At 45.5% G+C, this 21,322-nt stretch overlaps 1 protein-coding gene across 1 annotated transcript in view; it reads right to left on the bottom strand.

Annotated features, from left to right (window-relative positions):
- MAT1A (methionine adenosyltransferase 1A) overlaps nt 1–3,382 on the bottom strand; it is a 31,744-nt gene extending 28,362 nt beyond the window's left edge. Inside the window, exon 1 of the mRNA XM_063133146.1 lies at nt 3,127–3,382. Coding sequence (XP_062989216.1) covers nt 3,127–3,223 — 97 coding nt within the window. The 5' untranslated portion in view covers nt 3,224–3,382. The remainder of the gene's footprint in view (nt 1–3,126) is intronic.
- Nucleotides 3,383–21,322: the final 17,940 nt, after the last annotated feature.

Here is a 21,322-nt window from a genome sequence, read left to right as displayed (position 1 = left end):
AAAACAACAGAAGAAGCGAGAGGCGCACAGGAGGATCACAACACCATCAAAATGACCCACAAAGATCCATGAGTGGCCAGTCACGACCGTGTGATAAAATGCTCATCTGAAGATGCTCACAGACCGTATTCTAGCATTGCCACATGTCAGGCAGCAGAATATCTTGAGCTGACCCTGCAGCTGACAGCATGCGACCAGTTCACTGTGTTGAGGGCCATGAATCTATCTGCCATGAGAAAGGGAAGGAACCCAAGAGCTGAGTTGCCCATAATGAGAGGAGACTTTGGTAAATTAAGGGACCTTTTGGGAACTGGGTCTTATGGAAATATTTGGATTTTAAGACAGATAAGAGACCTTAATGGAGATGAAGGAAAAACTGATTTGTGCATTTCCACTAGAAGAATCAAGGCTGGTCCATACATTCTGGCCCATGATTCACTCCCCCTAGAAATTTGGTAGCTCCATCATTATTAGTTTTATTTTAATTGAAAACTTTTTTCCAATCTGCATTTTATTAATTGCTGTCCCTACGATTGATTTGGACTGTGCATTTTAAGAGGCTTACATATTTTTAATGATTGAGTTTTGTATACATTATTACATTTTATTTGAACATTGTACAGCGTGAGGGCTTATGTCCTGAAAAGTGGTTTAGGAAAATCAATCAACCATTAATCACTTGTATGTGTGATTGAGCCATTTCAGATCTCACATCACAGATACTGATAAGAGAAAGAGGTCTAAGTCGCCAATAAATTTAGGAAATAGAAGCAGAGACGAAAGAAAAAGTAGAGGGAGTCATTTTAACTGATCTTATTAGGTTGCTGTCAAATCCTTAGATGTTTAAAGACTCAAATGTAATTCTAAGAATCTATAAGAATCAGGTAAGAAACAGGACTAGTCAGCATGTTGGCATCAAAGTCAAAAAAAATGGATGAAAGCACCTTAGCCTTAGAGCAATACGACAATGGAACCAGTTACCTAGGGAGGTTGTGGGCTGTCCTACACTAGAGGCCTTCAAGAGGCAGCTGGACAACCATCTGTCAGGTATGCTTTAAAGCGGATTCCTGCAGTGAGCAGGGGGTTGGACTGGATGGCCTTACAGGACCCTTCCAACTCTACTATTCTATGATTCTATGTTCTGCCTTAGTGTCATTACTTCAGCCCCTATTAACTGGACAAAAAGCTCTTCTATGTTGTAGAGTAGCATAGCTCTTCTGCAGTCACCAAAGATTGTTTTACATTAAGTGAAGAGGCAGCACAGAATCTTCCGTTAATGCACTGGCGAGGAGGAGCAACTTTTGAAACACCTCCAAACGTTGCAGTCAACTCTCCTGTACAATTGAATGTTGTCTTACTTTCCAGTAACCAATCCTACTGCCAGGTCCATGTAGGCAGAGAGTAACAGGGAGTACAATGGGAGGAAAACAAACAAAGCCAGCTCAAAAGCTGGGGACATCCCCCCCCATTACAGGGGGGTATCTGGGAAATTGGAGGGTTTGAGATCCTGCCAATCCCAAACTCTGCCCCCAAAACACTCCTTTTTTGCCCTCTCTACCAAGAGAGCACTGCCAGCCAAAAGCAACAACTGTAGGCTTTTCCACAGCAGCTGGAAGGATGCATCTGTGGGTAGACCTCCCTCTTCACCAAATCCTATGGGCCTAGGATGCCCTCCCAGGGACCACTGCACCCTAAGCCAGACTGTCTGGGTTTTGTGTGTATGGGTATGTGTGTGCATGTATGTGCTTAAATTTCTGCTTACTGTTATGTAATCAAAAGGAAAGACCTGAATCACGCTGCATGCCTTACAATGCCAAATACACATCGGAATAGATTAAATAGCTCCAATACCTCCCTGGCCTTGTCCAAAGGAACATTTGTCTATTTGCATTGGCTGTAAGCGTGTAGCTTGTGTTCTCATACTTACCAGATAAAATGAACTTGAGCTGCAACGTCAGCACACGGAATTTGGCAGATAATTGCCCGCTGCTTGCTTAAGCAATTCCATGGTGGCATTTCGGTGTGTGTGTGTTTTTTAAAAAATAACAATTTGCTTTACTTTTTCAATGATTAGGGAAATGATACGAACAACCATCCCCTTGGTCTCTCCCTCCCCTCAAAAAAATAAAAGTTGTATTGGAAAGGAGAGGCAGTTCGGAGTAGCCTGTACTACTATCCTGAACAGCTGCTATGGCAATGATTTACAGTTTAATGATACAGTAGGCATGTGGGAGAATTCCATAAGGCGAAGAGGGTGTGCGTTTCAAGATGAGATCCGTGCAGTCCCCACCTAAAGCTACTAAAGGGACTGACAAGCCAAGTTCTGACGGTGCAGGAACAGAAGATTTATTTATTCATTTTGGTGACACAGAAGTTTTCGGCAGGAAACTGAAGCACATTGGCTGATGATGCACTTTGGCCAACAAAGCACATGCATGCTATACTCACACCAATGGGGATGAGTCTGAGAAAATACACCACTTTAACCAGGTTCTTTAAAAAGAGGGAAAGCCAAATAATCTCTTGTTTTCTGGGAGTCTCACTACAATAGATCCAGCACTTTTGAAATCCCGTTGACCTCAAGAGGAGACTTAGGCTAGACCTTAGGTTTATCCCAGGATTGTCCTGGGTTCGTCCCTGCCTGAGCGCGGGATGCCCTGTGTGGCACTTAGATGAACAGGTTTGACCCCAGGACAATCCTGGGATAAACCTTAGATCTAGCTGCGGCCTTAAACTGCAATCTTATAGCCATGTACCTGGGAGTAAGGCCTATTAAATTCTAGGTGTTGCTTTCTAGTCGACGTGTGTAACATTGGGGCTGATGTCAAGAGCAAATCTGGAGCTATCGAAGGCACGGGATATTCCTGAACGGGTTTGAAAGAAGCATGCAAAACACACACACACACGAAAATATGGGCTTGGGGCCGGTGGTGGGTCATAAACCTAGCAGGTGGGCATGGATTTGGAGGGTGGCAATGGAGAGGGGCTGATTCGGATTAAACGAGCGGTGGGGACGGAGGGAAGAGCGAGCAATCCCGACTCTCCCCCGCGGCTTGGCTGCCTCGCCCTCTCCGGTCTGCGATCTCCCTACAACCCCTCCGGGACGGCGCTTGCCCCCCTCCTTACCTGGGTGCCCTTCTCCCACGGACTCCGAAGTAAACATGAACGCCCCTTCCTCCTCGTTCAGCGTGTGGTCGTGCAGGCTCTCCAGCGTCCCATTCATGGCCGGGGAAGCGTCGGGATGAGGAGGAGGATGACGGCGGCGGGGCGGGTTCGCCTGTCTCTCGGGAACCGCGCGGTTCCAGCAGCCTGGCGTGGGCGACCGTCCTCTTTTAAGCCCCGAAAGGCTGAGCCCGGGCTGTGCGGGGGTGTTTAAAGCGCGGCTTCGGGTTACACCTCTCGACGTCAACGTAGGTCTGTGGGTGCGCGCGCGGTGCCTGCGCCGGCGGCGGGCTGCTTGGGCTGGAGCTGTCAGTCTTCCAGCTGCCTGCATATAGCTCTCTCTCTCTCGCTATAGAGCGCTATGGGAAAAGCGAAAGTGCCTGGAGAATCATGTGAGGCCGCTGGAAGAGCCCATTTCCTCACAGGGAGGGGGAAGGGGGAGGGAGCAAAGAATCTCGGTGTCGGGGGGTGGATGGGAGCTTTCGCTGATCCCAGAACCTCCCCGCCAGAGGCCCCCGAGCAAGTCCCTGCTGAGGCCAGGAGCTCGCGAACGGCGCAGCTGCCTGCTCGCGCCTTCCGCCCTCTTCGCTTGGCCAAAAAGGGCAGGGAGCAGCCCGCTCCCCCAATTGCCACTGCGCGTAACACAGCCGGGGAATGGCCGGGGAGTTGCGTTTGTTCGATGGATGCTTCGGAGCTCATGCCATTTCCAGAGAGGCTGTGCGTGCCAAGAGTTATGTAACTTTGCATGCCTGGTCTCTCGCTCTCTCTCTCTCTCTCTCTCTCTCTCTCTCTCTCTCTCTCTCCAGTCTCCACGATCTTCTCCTTATTTATTTTATTTATTTATTTATTTATTTATTTATTTCATTTCTATCCCGCCCAATAGCCGGAGCTCTCTGGGCGGTTCACAAAAATTACAACCATTCAAAGTATAAAACAATAGTATCAAGCTATAATATAAAATACAATATAAAAGCTCAACCAGATAAATACAGCAGCAATGCAAAATTACAAATTTAAAACACCAAGTTAAAATTTATTTATAGGCTAGGAGAACAAAAAGGTCTTCACCTGGCGTCTAAAAGCATATAATACAGGTGCCAAGCGAACCTCCTTAGGGAGCTCATTCCACAGCCCGGGTGCCACAGCAGAGAAGGCCCTCCTCCTGGTAGCCACCTGCCTCACTTCCTTTGGCAGGGGCTCACGGAGAAGCACCCCTGAGGATGACCTTAGGGTCCAGGCAGGTACATACGGGAGGAGGTGTTCCTTCAGATAGCCTGACCCCAAGCCGTTTAGGGCTTTAAATGTTAATACCAGCACTTTGAATCGGGCCTGGACCTGGACTGGCAGCCAATGAAGCTGGAAAAGGACTGGCGTGATGTGGTCTCGTTGGCCAGTCCCTGTTAATAAACATGCTGCCCTGTTTTGTACCAGCTGAAGCTTCCGGACCATTTTCAAAGGCAGCCCCATGTATAACGCATTGCAGTAATCCAAACGAGAGGTTATGAGAGCATGGATAACTGTAGCTAGGCTATCTCTGTCCAGGTAAGGGTGCAGTTGGTATATCAGCCTAGGCTGATAAAAGGTGCATATATGCCTTACGGGGCATATATTCTCCCTCCCGCTACCATTGTTAAGATCAAGAGATCAGAGGCGCACTGCAGTCCTGGATGTGTTCTACTCAGAAGTAAGCCCCGTTGCATTACATGGGGGCTTACTCCTGAGGAAGTGGGTACAGGATTGCAAGCCTAAGGGTGCAACCCTTCACATGTTTAGATAGGAAAAAAGAGGTCTATAACTCCCAGCATGCAAAAACAATTTATATACCGTTTATACCGTATTAAAAGATATTGCGAAGTGGACTGAAACTTAATTACGGGTACAATCCTATGCATGTGGAGACCGGGGGGGGGGGGAATCATACACCTCCCAGCATTCCTCAACTGGGGAATGCTGGGAGTTGTAGGACTCCCCCCCCCAATTTAAACATGAATAGGATTTTGCCCTAAAAGGACCCAAAAGTTGAGCAATTGGAGGAGGCCTGTTATCACTTGAAGACAGATGGAAAATGGTGTCAAAGATAGTTATATTTTTTAAAATAATAATAATATTCCAATTGTGTGTTGTTTTTTATTTATTGAATTATTGAATTATTATTGAATTATTGAACGTATACTAATAGCAAAATCATTCTCCAGATGTGGATCCTTATGCATCCCAATTGGCACATTCTACACATAGGGGTCACCAGGTTTGGGGAAAGCCCAAGGTTTGACGAATTACCAAAAACATCTTTAGTGTGGGGGAGTGGAGGGGACACAAAAACAGCTTTATGCTCAGTGGGCATGGGATGCTAACTGCTGGGGGGAATGGAAAATTGGAGTTGGGGAAAAGAACGGAATGGAATATACTGGAAAAAGGCATAGTTGGCTAGCAGTCTTAACAGGAGCACTCCACACTGCAATACTTTGTTGTTGGCCCCACTTGTTTCGCTTCATCACACCAGGGTTATACTGTGCAATCACTACGAACTGCATGCAAAGGAGTCAGAAGTTTTCCACCTTATAATCTGATTTGATTGTGAAGTACTCTCATGCATCCTGCCTTTATTGTGCAATAAAGCCAAAAGATTCACCCTATTTAGCCCCTACTTGTTGAGTGCATCTTCCAAGGTGCCGCTGGGGCACAGGAGCAGGATTTTAAAGAAATGCTTACATCTGTGTAAGCTTTAAAAATAAATACACCAAAATTGGCACAGTAATAGATATTAGGGAGAGCTTTAAGCATACCAAATTTGAATTGAATTGGGTCATCCATTGATTTTTTATGATTTTTTGCATCCCCCCCCCTTAAACTCACTTCCTGGTTTGCAAAGGATCACTGTCGCCCGTTAGCAAAAACAACAACAACAATGGCGAAAGCTTAGCGCTATGGGGATAATCCGAGGGAAGCAGGTATGTGGGATGTCCATTTTCAAAATAGCAGCTGAATAACTAGATTCCAGCTGGCTCAGAGGCTTAGTGAGGGCAGTAGACTAGGCATAATGACGCCTTGATTTATTCATTGCCCCCCATGCCTGCAGCCTAAAGCCCAAACTATATGTGATGGCAGCAGGCTTGCCGTTTCAACTGTGTATTTGCTCCAACTGCATCTGAAGCACTGGGCAAGGTACAATGTAAAGACAAAAAGGATCTGTGAGCAGGGGTGCTGAGGCCTCCCCCATGGTCCCTTCTTCCAGCTGGGCTCACTTTGGGGGATGGAGCCCATCTGTGAGAAAAGCACCCAGACAGAGGGACTGCAGGGATAAGAGCCCTCACAACTGATGCCTTAAATTGCACCTTGACCCACTTTAGATGGGGGTGGACAGACTGGCATTTGGAGATGTAAGGCTGCAAAACAGGAAGTGCTCAAGCATCATTTCTCTGGGCCCAGTACAAACTTGTAAAATCCCCCTGCTGCCCCCATTCCTTCCTTGTTTTTGAAAAATTGGAGGATTGATCGGTGTTCCCTGGTTCCTTTTAGTTCCCTTTGTTTAAGCTCCTTATGTTTTTGGCTGCCTGATTTATATTTATAGCCAAATATGGCATGTATATATATAAACAAGTGTGACCTGCAATAAATTGTTGCACTGTGAAGTGTCCTTGTTCAGGGAGCCATCCATATAAACTCTTTTCCGGGATACCCCATTCCATTCCTCTCTGTTTTCTGTGACCACTGAGCAGCCTTGGTTCTTATTGTGCTGTTTTGGGGTCCCATCCCAAGTTTTTTCCCTATTGTTTCTACTTCTACAAGGTTTGTGGTTCCCCAAAGACAACTGATACCTCCCTCATGCAGGAGTGGTGCCAGAGTCCAATGGGCCTTCGGTGTGGTGCTGCTGCTGCTGCTGGATCCCCTGCAGCTGCTGAAGCCTCCTGCCACACCACTGAAACTGCTCGCCCACTTGCTCGTAAACTGTCAAAATTGCCCTCCCGCCCACCTTCTTCTATGGTTGCCCCACAGAGAAAAAATAGCTTACTATTCAACTTATCACTTTCTCCTCAGCTTTCTCCTAGTATCTCACACCAACCAGCAGACCCTTCTCCCTCTTGGACTACCGCAGACTCTCTCTCCAACTGTCAACTGTCATACCTTAACATCAAGAGTTATATGCACACATTTCTTTATACACTCCATACGTGGATCCTGAGAGCCATATAAAGCCTATCCAGCCCCTCAATTCGGGCCAAACACATAAAAACAGAGCACTGCTGGTAATGGGGGTGAAAACTTGGGTTTTCCACAGCAATATCTTTACAAATCCACAATCATGATTAACCTGCCTCAGATTTTACTGATCAGAGTCCATAAGGCCAAGGCCAACTACTAGAGTAGTGACTTATGAATCACCCAGAAAGGGAACAAAATAGGATGTAGATTAGCATAAAATGTGCATATGCTAATATATATATGTATTGGGACAAATTTAGAAATAATTACTATAATAGAAATTGAAATTCAGGATATCTCCCCATAGTGTGGAAGGCTGTGACCAGGGCCAGATGTACACCAAGCAGGATATAACACTATGAAAGCAGTATGAAAGTGCACTGACAACTGTTGGGGCCCATGATGCATACCATATATCGCTTTCCTACCACTTTCATAGAGTCAGGAGACCTAAAGACGGTAGTGCACGAGCTGGTAACTTCGAGGCTCGACTTCTGCAATGCGCTCTACATAGGGCTGTCTTTGTGCCTAGTCCGGAAACTTCAACTAGTTCAAAATATGGCAACCAGGTTGGTCACTGGTACACCTAGGGGTGACCACATTACAGCAGTTTTAAAATCTCTTCACTGGCTGCCAATTAGTTTCCAGGCAAATTATAAAGTGTTGGTTATCACCTTTAAAACCCTACTTGGTTTGGGTCCAGGCTACCTGTGGAATCACCTTCTCCCGTACAATCCGCCCCGCACACTCAGGTCCTCTGGGAAGAATTTACTCCAGCCAACAAAAACAAGGCTGACAACTATTACCCAGAGGACCTTTTCTTCTGCCGCTCCCAGTTTGTGGAATGGCTTGCCGGGAGAGATTCGTCAACTTAACAGTCTTCCAGAATTTAAGAAAGCTATGAAGACCGATCTCTTCTGGCAGGCCTACCCAGTTGAATTTTAAGATGCCTTTTTAATAATGTGCTGCTTTTAATAATGTATTCATTTTAAATTTTTTAATTAGTTATATGTATTTTATGGTGTTTGTATTTGTGTTGTACCCTGCCTCGATCCAGAGGGAGAGGCTGGTAACAAATACATATTATTATTATTATTATTGTTGTTGTTGTTGTTGTTGTTGTTGTTGTTGTGCTATATCCTGCTTGTTGTGGCTCCTGCTTCTTATATACCACTTTCATATTGCTTTCATAGTGCTATATCCTGTTTGGTGTAGATCTGGCCCAGGTGACCTTTATTTAGAATTCGAATATGTTCATCCGATAGTACGAAGGAGGATAAATTGATGACTAAACTCGTCTTCTTCTGGGATCGGTATGATGCTGAAAACCTCTGTTGCGATTTCGACTTGAACAGCGAGGAAATGTGTCTTACTGTAAAAAACGTTGTGTGCTATCTCCAGTATTCGAGGCAGTAAGCCTGTGTGCACCAGTTGCTGGGGAACATGGGCAGGAGGGTGCTGTTGCACCATGTCCTGCTTGTTCACCTTGGCCGATGGCTGGTTGGCCACTGAACAGAGTGCTGGACTAGACGGACCCTTGGTCTGATCCAGCATCAGGGCACTTCTTATGTTCTTAATGGGCAAGTTTGTATGAGAGAAGGCAATCCATTCAATACCTCAACCTCAGGCAATTTAGGGCAGCTAGTAAAGTGTTTTTAACTCCGGCTTAATATGTTTGTGATGGTCAGCCCCAGTTAATGACCTGGCCACCGCATCCTGCACCAGCGGCAATTTCCAGACACTTTTCAAATGCAGCCCTGCATATAACTCATTAAGGGAGCAGTCCTATACATGTTTGGACAGGGTCGGGGTGGGCAATCACACAACTCCCAGCATTCCCAAGCCAGCCTCGCTGGGGAAAGCTGGGAGGTATATGACTTCTTTTTCTGTCTAAACATGCATAGAATGTTACCCGTATTAGTCACATTCACATTCTATTGATTTGAGCTATGTACTTCAGCTTTCCCATTGGAAACCCAATGAGAACAAGGAAGGCTACAACCTTATTATTATTATTATTATTATTTATTTATTTATTTATTTATTTATATAGCACCATCAATGTACATGGTGCTGTACAGAGTAAAACAGTAAAACAGTAAATAGCAAGACCCTGCCGCTTAGGCTTACATTCTAATTAAATCATGGTAAAACAATAAGGAGGGGAAGAAAATGCAAACAGGCACAGGGTAGGGTAAACAGGCACACGGTAGGGTAAAACTAACAGTATAAAGTCCAATCTTGCCCCTTCCATATGTAGTTGAGGTTTCTGATAGGCATTCATCGTAACCCTCCAATCTCACCATGAAGCCACCATAAAATGTGGTGGTCCTAGGGATATGGGGATGTGCCCAGGGTCATTCAAAGCAAAGACCCTCCAGTGCTTCACTCTGGAGCATCCAGATTTACGCCAGTCTCCTAATGTGTAGCCTGTGTTCAGCAGAAACAGGAGCGATGTAGCTGCAGATACTTGACCTGTTAACTCCAGGGCTGATTCACACGTGTTTGTCACACGGTGATTGGAACATCACATGATGATTCCTATGTGTGAATGGGTCATCATGGATATGACATCACAGACCAGATCTTCATATGAGCCAACAGTGCGAAATGGCTGCAAGAAAAGCAAATGCTATTTTGGGCTGCGTTAATAGAAGTATAGCTTCCAAATCATGTGAGGTACTGGTTCCTCTCTATTCAGCCCTGGTTAAGCCTCATCTAGAGTATTGCGTTCAGTTCTGGGCTCCACAATTCAAGAAGGACGCAGACAAGCTGGAGCGTGTTCAGAGGAGGGCAACCAGGATGATCAGGGGTCTGGAAACAAAGCCCTGTGAAGAGAGATTGAAAGAACTGGGCATGTTTAGCCTGGAGAAGAGAAGATTGAGGGGAGACATGATAGCACTCTTCAAATACTTAAAAGGTTGTCACACAGAGGAGGGCCAGGATCTCTTCTCGATCTTCCCAGATTGTAGGACACGGAATAACAGGCTGAAGTTAAAGGAAGCCAGATTCCAGCTGGACATCAGGAAAAACTTCCTGACTGTTAGAGCAGTACGACAATGGAATCAGTTGCCTGGTGAGGTTGTGGGCTCTCCCACACTAGAGGCCTTCAAGAGGCAGTTGGACAACCATCTGTCAGGGATGCTTTAGGGTGGATTCCTGCATTGAGCAGGGGGTTGGACTCGATGGCCTTGTAGGCCCCTTCCAACTCTGCTATTCTATGATTCAGGTGATGGGTTCTCCTTCTCTGGAGATCTTTAAGCAGAAGTTGATGTCCTCTCAGGGATACTGCAGCTGCACCCTGCAGGGCATTTCAGTTCAAAGAATTTGCATGCTCAAGTGTATGGCAATTTCGGGATGTGCTTGCATGTGTCAACTGGACTGGAGTATGGATCATTCTAGAACAAGACAACAACACATACCCCTCCCCATCCTCCCCCAGGACTGACGACTGGACTGTTAATCCTGTACACTCTGTGAAATTTGCCTATGGAGAACAAATTCTGAGAAACTTCCTATCAGGTACAATAATAAAACCGTCCATGTGTAACTGGCATCCGTTGGCCTGCTCATCTCAGAGACCTTTGTTTGTTGCTGAAATCATGAGCTCCTAACAAAATGTTTAATTAGGCTTCTCACCCTGATTGACTCTTCGGTTTGTTAAATATTTATGAAATAGAATAAAGCTGGAGCATTGGGACTGTTTTTCCATCACTCTCATCTAAGAAAAGGCAGTAGATATTCTGTAATAATAATAAGCTTAGTCCTGGGCATTCTTCAGAAAAACTAAGCACACTCATAGAATCATATCATAGAATCATAGAATAGCAGAGTTGGAAGGGGCCTACAAGGCCATCGAGTCCAACCCCCTGCTCAATGCAGGAATCCACCCTAAAGCATCCCTGACAGATGCTTGTCCAGCTGCCTCTTGAATGACTCTCGGTTGTGTGTTTCCAACGATGTATTCAGCACTTTTGCAGCTAGCACCATTCAAAAGTTTTTAAACACTTACAGTGCAATCCTATAAATGTCTACTCAGAAGTAAGTTCCAATGCATTAAATAGGCCTTACTCCCCAGTAAGTGGATATAGGATGGCATAGTTCTACAACATGGCTGGCTGGGGAATGCTGCAGGTTATAGGACTTGCTTTTGTCTAAACTTGTATGGAACTGTGCCCTTAATTAAGGTTTCATAATAACGTAGGCTGGGCCTTTTCAGAGAACTGAGAAACTATAATCTATACTAGGGTGACCATATGAAAAAGAGGACAGGACTCCTGTATCTTTAACAGTTGCATAGAAAAGGGAATTTCTTCAGGCGTCATTTGTATATATGGAGAACCTGGTGAAATTCCCTCTTCATCACCACAGTTAAAGCAGCAGGTGCCCTGCCCTCTTTTAAATCTGGTCACTCTAGTATAGCTCCTGCAGCTTTAACTGTGGTGATGAAGAAGGAATTTCACCAGGTTCTCCATATATACAAATGACACCTGCTGAACTTCCCTTTTCTATGCAACTGTTAAAGATACAGGAGCCCTGTCCTCCTTTTCATAGGGTCATCCTATCTATACTAAAAGATAAGTATACTGAGAAACTATACATTTCAGTTCTGTTGAAATCAATGAGAGCTACTGTTAACTGGATATGTGTCCTCCCAAAGCAAACAGCAGCTTCTGAGGCACAATTTTCATTTGGACTGCAGCAGGTGAGAATGGTTCACGCTCCCCTTCCCCACCTGCTAGAATCCTAATAACAGTAGTCAGCCCCTCCCCACCACCAGTGGCTGCCTTTTGCACTTTTTAAAAAGTGATATAAAATGCAAAGACAGATAGGAATGTCATATCAAAGTATTTGGATTGCATTTATTTCTTGGCACGGGGGTGGGGAGGAGGGACAGGGTTCGTGTTTTTTAAAAATTTATGTTTGTATCCTTCTCTAAATGGATCAGTGGAATGGAACATTGTCCTTACAGTGAAAGGTGAAATAGTTTAGGGCATATTACTGTAAGGAAAAATACTAAGGGGAGAAGGGTGCTTCATAGAAAGGTATGGATGCTGAGGAGGGAGGATTTGCACTAGGGTTGTGCACGCCCTCCCCAAACCGTTTTGGATCCCGATCCGGACCTTCTAGATCAGGCCCGAACCGGTTCAGGTCAATCCGGACCTCACCCGATCCTCTCTGGAACCAGGCTTAGGAGGTCCGTATTGGCCCACTCCACTTCGGATTCAGGGATCCGTAACGGAGCGGAGCACACCCCTAATTTACACACACACACACACAAAACTAAAAGGAGTGGAGAACCTGTGACCCTCCAGAAATTCTCATCATCCCTAGCCAGCATGTCCAGTGGTCATGGATGATGGGAGTTGTAGTCCAACAACATCTGGAGGGGCACAGGTTCCTCTGCCCTGCTCTGGAACTCAGTGTCAGCCAACAAAAGTGATTGGCACTAGTTTAAAGACAGAAACAATGTATAACTAACTAACTAACTAACAGAATTCACTACCACCACAAGTACGTCTGGATCCAACTCTGGGCTCATCTACACCAAGCAGGATATTGCAGTATGGAAGCGGTATATAAAAGGCAGGAGCCACATTACTGCTTTATAGCGGTATTGAAGTGCACTGACAACCTTTGGGGCCCATTGACACATGCCATATACTGCTTTCATAACACTTCCATAGCGTTATATCCTGCTTGGTGTAGATGAGCCCAAAGATGTGACGATAATGTTTTCAGTGATGCTGCCGCTTTGGTTATAATTCCTGTTTATAGTACTTTTATTGTACCCAATTGTATTTTCTTTTCTTTTATATTATTCTTGTAAATTACCTTCTCCACTGAATTTATGTACAATTCACTGTTGTTGCCTCCTTCCAATCCTCGTGTAACAGGCAGGAGGGGCGATCATTAAATCACTCCCAGAGTAGAGATACAGCAGAACCATCCACCTGCTGAGTACCCATTTCCAACCTGGAAGCATGTCTAGAACAATGAATTGTGAGAACTTGACCATTATTTTTTATGCCTATTATCCAGAATTCATTGCAAACCTGTTTGTGACCCCATATCTTTCCTTTAATATAATGACTACTTTTTACTTTTTACTTATGCACATTTTCAAATTCTTAATTGTTTATCATTGAACATTTGCATTTCATAATAAGATATCCTATTTTATTTTATGACGAGTGGGTTAGAATTTCCTCTATAGTCTTCCCAGCAAGTCCAATAAAGCCAAATCAAGTATTTCCTAAAACCCAGGACAAGGAGACTTTGAACCGATTACATAATGTCAGTACTTTGCACTGTTGTGTTCTGAATGTGAGCTGAAAAACACAGCAGCAGGACAACTCCAAGGGCAATGCCTACAAGATGTAGCAACAGTGGTGTTGTGGAACCAGGACTCGCAGGGGTGAAGCACCGGGATGGTTTGATTAGCAGGGATGGTGACGTCATCTGCCACCCCCCTTCAGGCTTCCCTGCTACCTCTGAATGTAGTAGCAATCCTCACAGTGGGGTGGGGTGTAATTGTGAGCTATCCCCGTTGTAACGGTTTGTTGATATGGATCAACAGAGCTGCCTGCACTTTTGGTCTCTCCTTGGGGGAGACTGTCATGATGAGCACCTGCACTTCAGATTTACCACTATATCCCTGGGTTACGATATAGACCCTATGTAAACAGGAAAGACAAAGAGAAGATAGAGCAGGAGAAATACCCATTTGCTGTACTAGCACACCAATCCTGGACATTCTTGACGATGTCAGCCCCCGTTTGTGACACATCAACATTCATGATGGTGTCAAACCTCCGTTTGTGACACTTTGCTGATGTACCTGGCTGGAGACAGACAATATGTTTTCTAAAGAATTTAAAAGTGATATGTTGTTGTTTATTCGTTCAGTCGTTTCCGACTCTTCGTGACTTCATGGACCAGCCCACGCCAGAGCTTTCTGTCGGCCGTTGCCACCCCCAGCTCCCCCAAGGTCAAGTCTGTCACCTCCAGAATATCATCCATCCATCTTGCCCTTGGTCGGCTCCTCTTCCTTTTGCCTTCCACTTTGCCTAGCATCAGCCTCTTCTCCATGGTATCCTGTCTTCTCATTATGTGGCCAAAGTACTTCAGTTTTGCCTTTAATACCATTCCCTCAAGTGAGCAGTCTGGCTTTATTTCCTGGAGTATGGACTGGTTTGATCTTCTTGCAGTCCGAGGGGGGATCTACACTATTGCTTTTAAAGCGCTTTAAAGCACTTTGAAAACGTTTTGAAAACTGTATATGCAGTGTGTCCTGGGCCCCAACAGTTGTCAAAACTGTTCTAAAGCGCTTCAAAGCAGTAGTGTAGATTCCCCCCCCCCCCAAGGCACTCTCAGAATTTTCCTCCAACACCACAGTTCAAAAGCATCTATCTTCCTTTGCTCAGCTTTCCTTATGGTCCAGCTCTCGCAGCCATAGGTTACTACGGGGAATACCATTGCTTTAACTATGCGCACCTTTGTTGTCAGTGTGGTGTCTCTGCTCTTAACTATTTTATCAAGATTTGTCATTGCTCTCCTCCCAAGAAGTAAACATCTTCTGACTCCCTGGCTGCAGTCAGCGTCTGCAGTAATCTTTGCGCCCAGAAATACAAAGTCTGTCACTGCCTCCACGTTTTCTCCCTCTATTTGCCAGTTATCAATCAAGCTGGTTGCCATAATCTTTTAACCCTCCTGCTGTTGTTTTAAAATGCCCCGGGTGCTTATTTCCAAATCTGTACTGCATCTGTGAAACTCATCTGTTTCAACTGGGGGGTCAAAAAAGTGGGGGATCCAGCTGACAGCTCCCCCTAAAGTGATCACTTGGGGATACTCTTGAGTTGAGCTTGGAGGAAAAACTGGATCCTGCTGGACCATTTCTCCTAAATCCAGTCCTGACCCTGTTGTTGCTTTCTTGGGGGTGGAAATCAGAGGAGGAGCAGACGTGTCCAACCTCCACTTCTGAACAAATTGTGGAGAGCATTTGTTTCCTCTACTACAGCACCCATCTCTTCCAAAAGACGTGGTGGAACAAGGGACATCTATTGCTCTGCCACCTTGGAATGTATACAGGGCTTTGACACATTGGTAGTGGGATCCTTCTCCCATCCCTTTCTGGCCACCCCTTTTCAGACCATAATGATTTGCGGGCCCTACTTGTTATTTAGGCTGGGAAGGAAGAGAGGTGCCCAATATTCCGGATCAAAATAGGGAGCACCACAGAACAAGCACCACAGATCTATCTGCATGAGTAGGCGCTTGCATTGGGAAGGATCCAACTGTGTGCAGCTGCTAGAGCTATCAGTGTTGCACAAGTGTTTGGTTTCCACTCGCACGACGTCAATACTGTTTGCCCGACAGGCTGTGGATGTTCTAATGCTATTCACAGCATTAGCATCCTTCCCTTTGCATATTTGCTGTAACAAATGAACACTCTGCTAGGGTCATAAAAAGTTGCCAGTACAGGTTTCTTTGCAAGTTTGCTGTTATCGACTAACTAAATAAATCCACCCACTCTACAGTCTTTTTCTTCTTCTTCTTGTCTTTTCAGCCTTTGTCTCCCTCTGAACCACATATAAATGGCAAAAACAACACTGTTTGAGATAATAATGAACCAAAGAGGTGTGTCGCAATATAGCCAATAGCTTGTGCAAGAAGGCCTGCTTGGGAGGTGGGGTGAAAATGGAGAGGAGTGGTTGGACAGCTTCTTGCTACACACCCAGAAACTCCGGTGAGGCAGAGCTGCAGGGAGATGGAAGAGTTTGGCTGGCATCCGAATGTGATTTATGGCTGTGTTCTGTGTCCGTTTTCACTGCTTGACTCATCTCATTTTCATCCTGCAGTTTCTTCTCATGCAGATCGCCTCTCAATTAAGGCTCTTGCATATAACCATACACACGCAGCCTAGGCCATAGCTAGACCTAAGGTTTATCCCTGGATCATCCAGGGGTCAAACCTGTTCATCTAGGTGACACACAGGGGATTCAGTGCTCAGGCAGGGGTGAACCCTGGATGATCCCAGGATAAACCTTAGGTCTAGCTGTGGCCCAAGTGAGTCACTGAAGAGTTGCATTTTATTTTCAAAGAAACCACAATTCTTTTACCACAATAGGGTAAGAGCCGAGGATATTGTGGGGCCAGTTCACACACACACACACGCACACACACACACACTGCATAGGACACAAAGGTGGTGAGACATGTGCTCTCCTCTGCTACAAAATCCTGAATGTGAAATGAATGGATCCCACTCAATGGATTTGTCTACATAAAAAGGGTTAGATGAACCATGTTGGGGGAACCCTATGTGTACACCCAGTTCATACTATTGAGACTATGGGCAGTGCAGAAGGGTGCACTAACCTCAGGCTCATTTCCATATCTGGCTGCATGTACAACCTACATACAGAGTGTGTGTTATCTGTGGTTTGTTACATACCAAATGATGAACTCACAATGGTTATGCCAGTATCTAGCAGTTGTCAAGTGTTGGGAGCCTGACATAGGAAACGTATATCAAGATTCTGGCTGACCCAATGAGGCATCAGATGGTCTTGGGCAAGTGCCTCAGTTCTTCAGCTGAGCAATGGGAGTAACGGTTACGTATTTCACGCTGACTGTGAAGAGAAAAGATTTCCATTTCCAAAAGTGCCATATAAGCTGTTATTGATGGCAGGCTGTAAGTGCTAATGAGAATGATTTGTTCTAGCTCTGTAGCGCTTGAGTTTACCTTACTTCTGATTATCCAAGTAATTTTGGACGTACTCAAACCATTCACTTGATTGCAGTTATACTGCAACCCTATGAAAACATCCAGCAAACTGGATATAACCAACAACCAATGCCAAGTTCTACATTTAGGAAATAGAAACCAGATGCACAGTTACAAGATGGGGGATACTTGGCTCAGCAATACTACAAACGAGAAGGATCTTGGGATTGTTGTAGATCGCAAGCTGAATATGAGCCAACAGTTCGATACGGCTGCAAGAAAGGCCAATGCTATTTTGGGCTGCATTAATAGAAGTATAGCTTCCAAATCATGTGAGGTACTGGTTCCTCTCTATTCGGCCCTGGTTAAGCCTCATCTAGAGTATTGTGTCCAGTTCTGGGCTCCACAATTCAAGAAGGATGCAGACAAGCTGGAGCGTGTTCAGAGGAGGGCCCAGGATGATCAGGGGTCTGGAAACAAAGCCCTATGAAGAGAGGCTGAAAGAACTGGGCATGTTTAGCCTGGAGAAGAGAAGATTGAGGGGAGACATGATAGCACTCTTCAAATACTTAAAAGGTTGTCCCACAGAGGAGGGCCAGGATCTCTTCTCGATCCTCCCAGAGTGCAGGACACGGAATTTATACTGTATTTTGTATTTGTGCTTTTAACCTGTTGGTTGTTTTATCATGGTTTTAATTTTTGTGAACCGCCCAGAGAGCTTCAGCTATTGGGCGGTATAAAAATGTATTAAATAAATAAATAAATAAAATAACAGGCTCAAGTTAAAGGAAACCAGATTCCAGCTGGACATCAGGAAAAACTTCCTGACTGTTAGAGCAGTACGACAATGGAATCAGTTACCTAGGGAGGTTGTGGGCTCTCCCACACTAGAGGCATTCAAGAGGCAGCTGGACAACCATGTCAGGGATGCTTTAGGGTGGATTCCTGCATTGAGCAGGGGGTTGGACTCAATGGCCTTGTAGGCCCCTTCCAACTCTGCTATTATATGATTCTATGAACACACCAAGGTGCAGTAAAATCATGGCTGCCCACCTGCCCTAGTCTTGGGCACACTCACCCCACCCCTAGGTTCCCCTTCTCTGCATGGGTTGGATGTAACATCTAATTGAAATGTATGGATGGAGATCCCAATGTATATAGCCCCATAATGTGAGATCTGTTAATCTCATGTTATACAGTGCATCAGTTACATGTGGCATTCAGCACATAAAAGCAAGATGGGTCCAGGGGTAATCCCACTGCCCCACCCCATGCATTGATCATACCCACTTTGATCAATGTAGGAACAGTCTTATCTTTAGCTGCAATGCAGAGTAAATGCCAGAGTGTACAAGTGAGAAGAAAAATCGCAACTGTAATGGCAAAGGCGTGATCTGTCCATATAAGCTGCTACCTCACAGTCTGAGTCTGGTACGGATCAGGTTTGTGCATGTAATTCCCATTGGCATTAGTGAAGTTTGCGATACCATTCCCTTGGTAATGGGTAGAAAGAGTACATTCTTTAGGCAGTTAAGGCAAACATAATCTTAACTGGGAAATGTATTGCTGAGCAAAAGAGCAGATTGGCTGTGTAGAAGGATATTCCATTTTTTCTAGGAGAGAAATATTTTGCACATAAATGTGTACTAGCTTTGATAGGAGTCTGGCTGGTTACACTGTTTGTAAGTTTGACCTTATTTTGGGCCTCATATCTGTTTTCATTCTTATACACCTCCCTTCAGCTCTGGTGGGATGGCAACAGCTGTGAAAGGCAGATTACTATCAACACATTCTTTACACTGGCTGCTCAAAGGGGTCTCAGGTTTAGCTAAATAAACCTGCAAGACCCATTTGGAGAAAAGGAGGGATGGGAAATCATAAGAAGTATTTTCATCAGTGATAGCATCGTCTTCCTCCAAATTTAAACCCATCACCCTGGGAGTTTTTCTCCCATTTATTTTCTTACTACTATAAAGGGGCCAATTATTCTGGGTTATTTCATCCACCTGCCCCTGTGGGCGTGTAGTTTTATTTCAGGATTGCACTGAAGGAAATTGAGGTTAGTTGGACTCCAATGAGTGAAGGCAAAAAACAAAACACATCCAAAGTATTGGGGTCTACATGACCCCAAATATGATGCCAACATACAACAGCACAATAGCTGCTTTATGTTGATGCAATTGTCAAGATTGCATCAACATAGTGCGATATGGCTGCAAGAAAGGCAAATGCTATTTTGGGCTGGATTAATAGAAGTATAGCTTTCAAATCACGTGAGGTACTGGTTCCTCTCTATTCGGCCCTGGTTAGGCCTCATCTAGAGTGTATTGCGTCCAGTTCTGGGCTCCACAATTCAAGAAGGACGCAGACAAGCTGGAGCATGTTCAGAGGAGGGCAACCAGGAAGTTCAAGGGTCTGGAAACAAAGCCCTATGAAGAGAGACCGAAAGAACTGGGCATGTTTAGCCTGGAGAAGAGAAGATTGAGAGGAGACATGATAGCACTCTTCAAATACTTAAAAGGTTGTCACACAGAGGAGGGCCAGGATCTCTTCTCGATCCTCCCAGAGTGCAGGACACAGAATAATGGGCTCAAGTTAAAGGAGGCCAGATTCCAGCTGGACATCAGGAAAAACTTCCTGACTGTTAGAGCATTACGACAATGGAATCAGTTACCTAGGGAGGTTGTGGGCTCTCCCACACTAGAAGCCTTCAAGAGGCAGCTGGACAACCGTCTGTCAGGGATGCTTTAGGGTGGAGTCCTGCATTGAGCAGGGGGTTGGACTCGATGGCCTTGTAGGCCCCTTCCAACTCTGCTATTCTATGATTCTAAGAGAGGGAGGAGCTAGCATTTCAAAAAAGAACTGTTGTTTCTGATGGATGGAATGCCAGGTCTGCTGAATCCAGATCATGAATTTAAGAGAAGGAGCCTTGGAGCATATCATCATGTGCCTGATAGATAGGCAGGTAAACTTCATGGAGTCCACTTGACACTTCGTAAAAAACAAGGGGCAGAACCTGGTTGCGCTTGGTATCTCAGGAGTGGAGCCGCTGGGCTGTAGGGATGTAGTTATAGCAAAAGCTCTCATCAAGCCAAGCAAAAAAATGGCCCGGCTCTTAATTTGAACTTCTTGCCTTGATATTTGAAAAAGAAGCAAAAACTGACATTTGGGCCCATATCATATGGCGATTTTACTCCTAGAGGTACTGAAATGGAGAGGCAGAAAGCACAATTAAGGAACCAAGGGGTCTAACCTTATTAATAATGGGGTATTTATAGCTCCCAGACACTTCTCTGTCTAGTTGTATTATAAGTAGCACTTTGAAATATTTAATAGTTTTATGTTAGAATTTGCGTAATTGCCAAATAATTTGTATCCCTCTTTATCCTCACCTGATATTCCTGCTTTGTGCTAAGATTACTAGGGATGTGCTCCGCTTCTCCTCAGACCGGAGAAGCAGGAGCGGATCGGGGGGCTTTGGCGGAGGCGAAGAGGATCGGGGGAGCCGTGGAGCATTGCGGAGCGGATCGAGGTGAAGGCGGATCCTTTGCCTCGATCCGGAGCTCCGCAAAAAAAGGTAAGTGGGGTTTACTTGGCCCTGCTGCTGTCGCTGCCGCCCATGCGGCGACGGCAGCAGGGCCAGGTAAACCCCCCTCCCTCTTCTCCCTTACCTGCGTCCGTCCGCAGTCCCGCGGATGCTTCACTAGAGCCCGAGGACTCAAACAGGAAGACTAGGCCGCAATTGGGGCCTACAGTTCCTGGTTGAGCCGCGGGCTCTAGTGAAGCTGGGATGGGCCGCGATGGACACAGGTAAGGAGGAGGAGGGAGGGGGGCCTTACCTGACGCCATTCCCTGCCACTGCGGAGCTCTGATTCGGAGCCGGAGCTCTGCAGCGGAGCGGAGTGGCCCCCAGGCGGATCGAGGCGGGGCGGAGCGGGCCCGATCTGCAATTTGCGGATCGGGCGCGAAGAGGATTGGGGGGTCCGTGCACACCCCTAAAGATTACCTTCCTGCATATCAATCTCTGCTTAGCTACTGGTGCTGTAAGTAGTCTGGACAATAAAACCACTATCTCGCATGTAACCAGTATTTAGAGATTAAAATAACTGATACATTTCATAGCCTACCCAATAATTTTTTGTTGCTATTGATTCCACCCACAAACCTTTCACGTTTCCCTTAGGGATGCTTGAGGACTTTGGTCTGCATTCCGAAGAAAACGGACTC

This window comes from Elgaria multicarinata, chromosome 8 (genome assembly GCF_023053635.1).
Source record: "Elgaria multicarinata webbii isolate HBS135686 ecotype San Diego chromosome 8, rElgMul1.1.pri, whole genome shotgun sequence".
Taxonomy (NCBI): Eukaryota; Metazoa; Chordata; class Lepidosauria; order Squamata; family Anguidae; genus Elgaria; species Elgaria multicarinata.
This window is presented reverse-complemented; position numbering and strand designations above follow the sequence as displayed.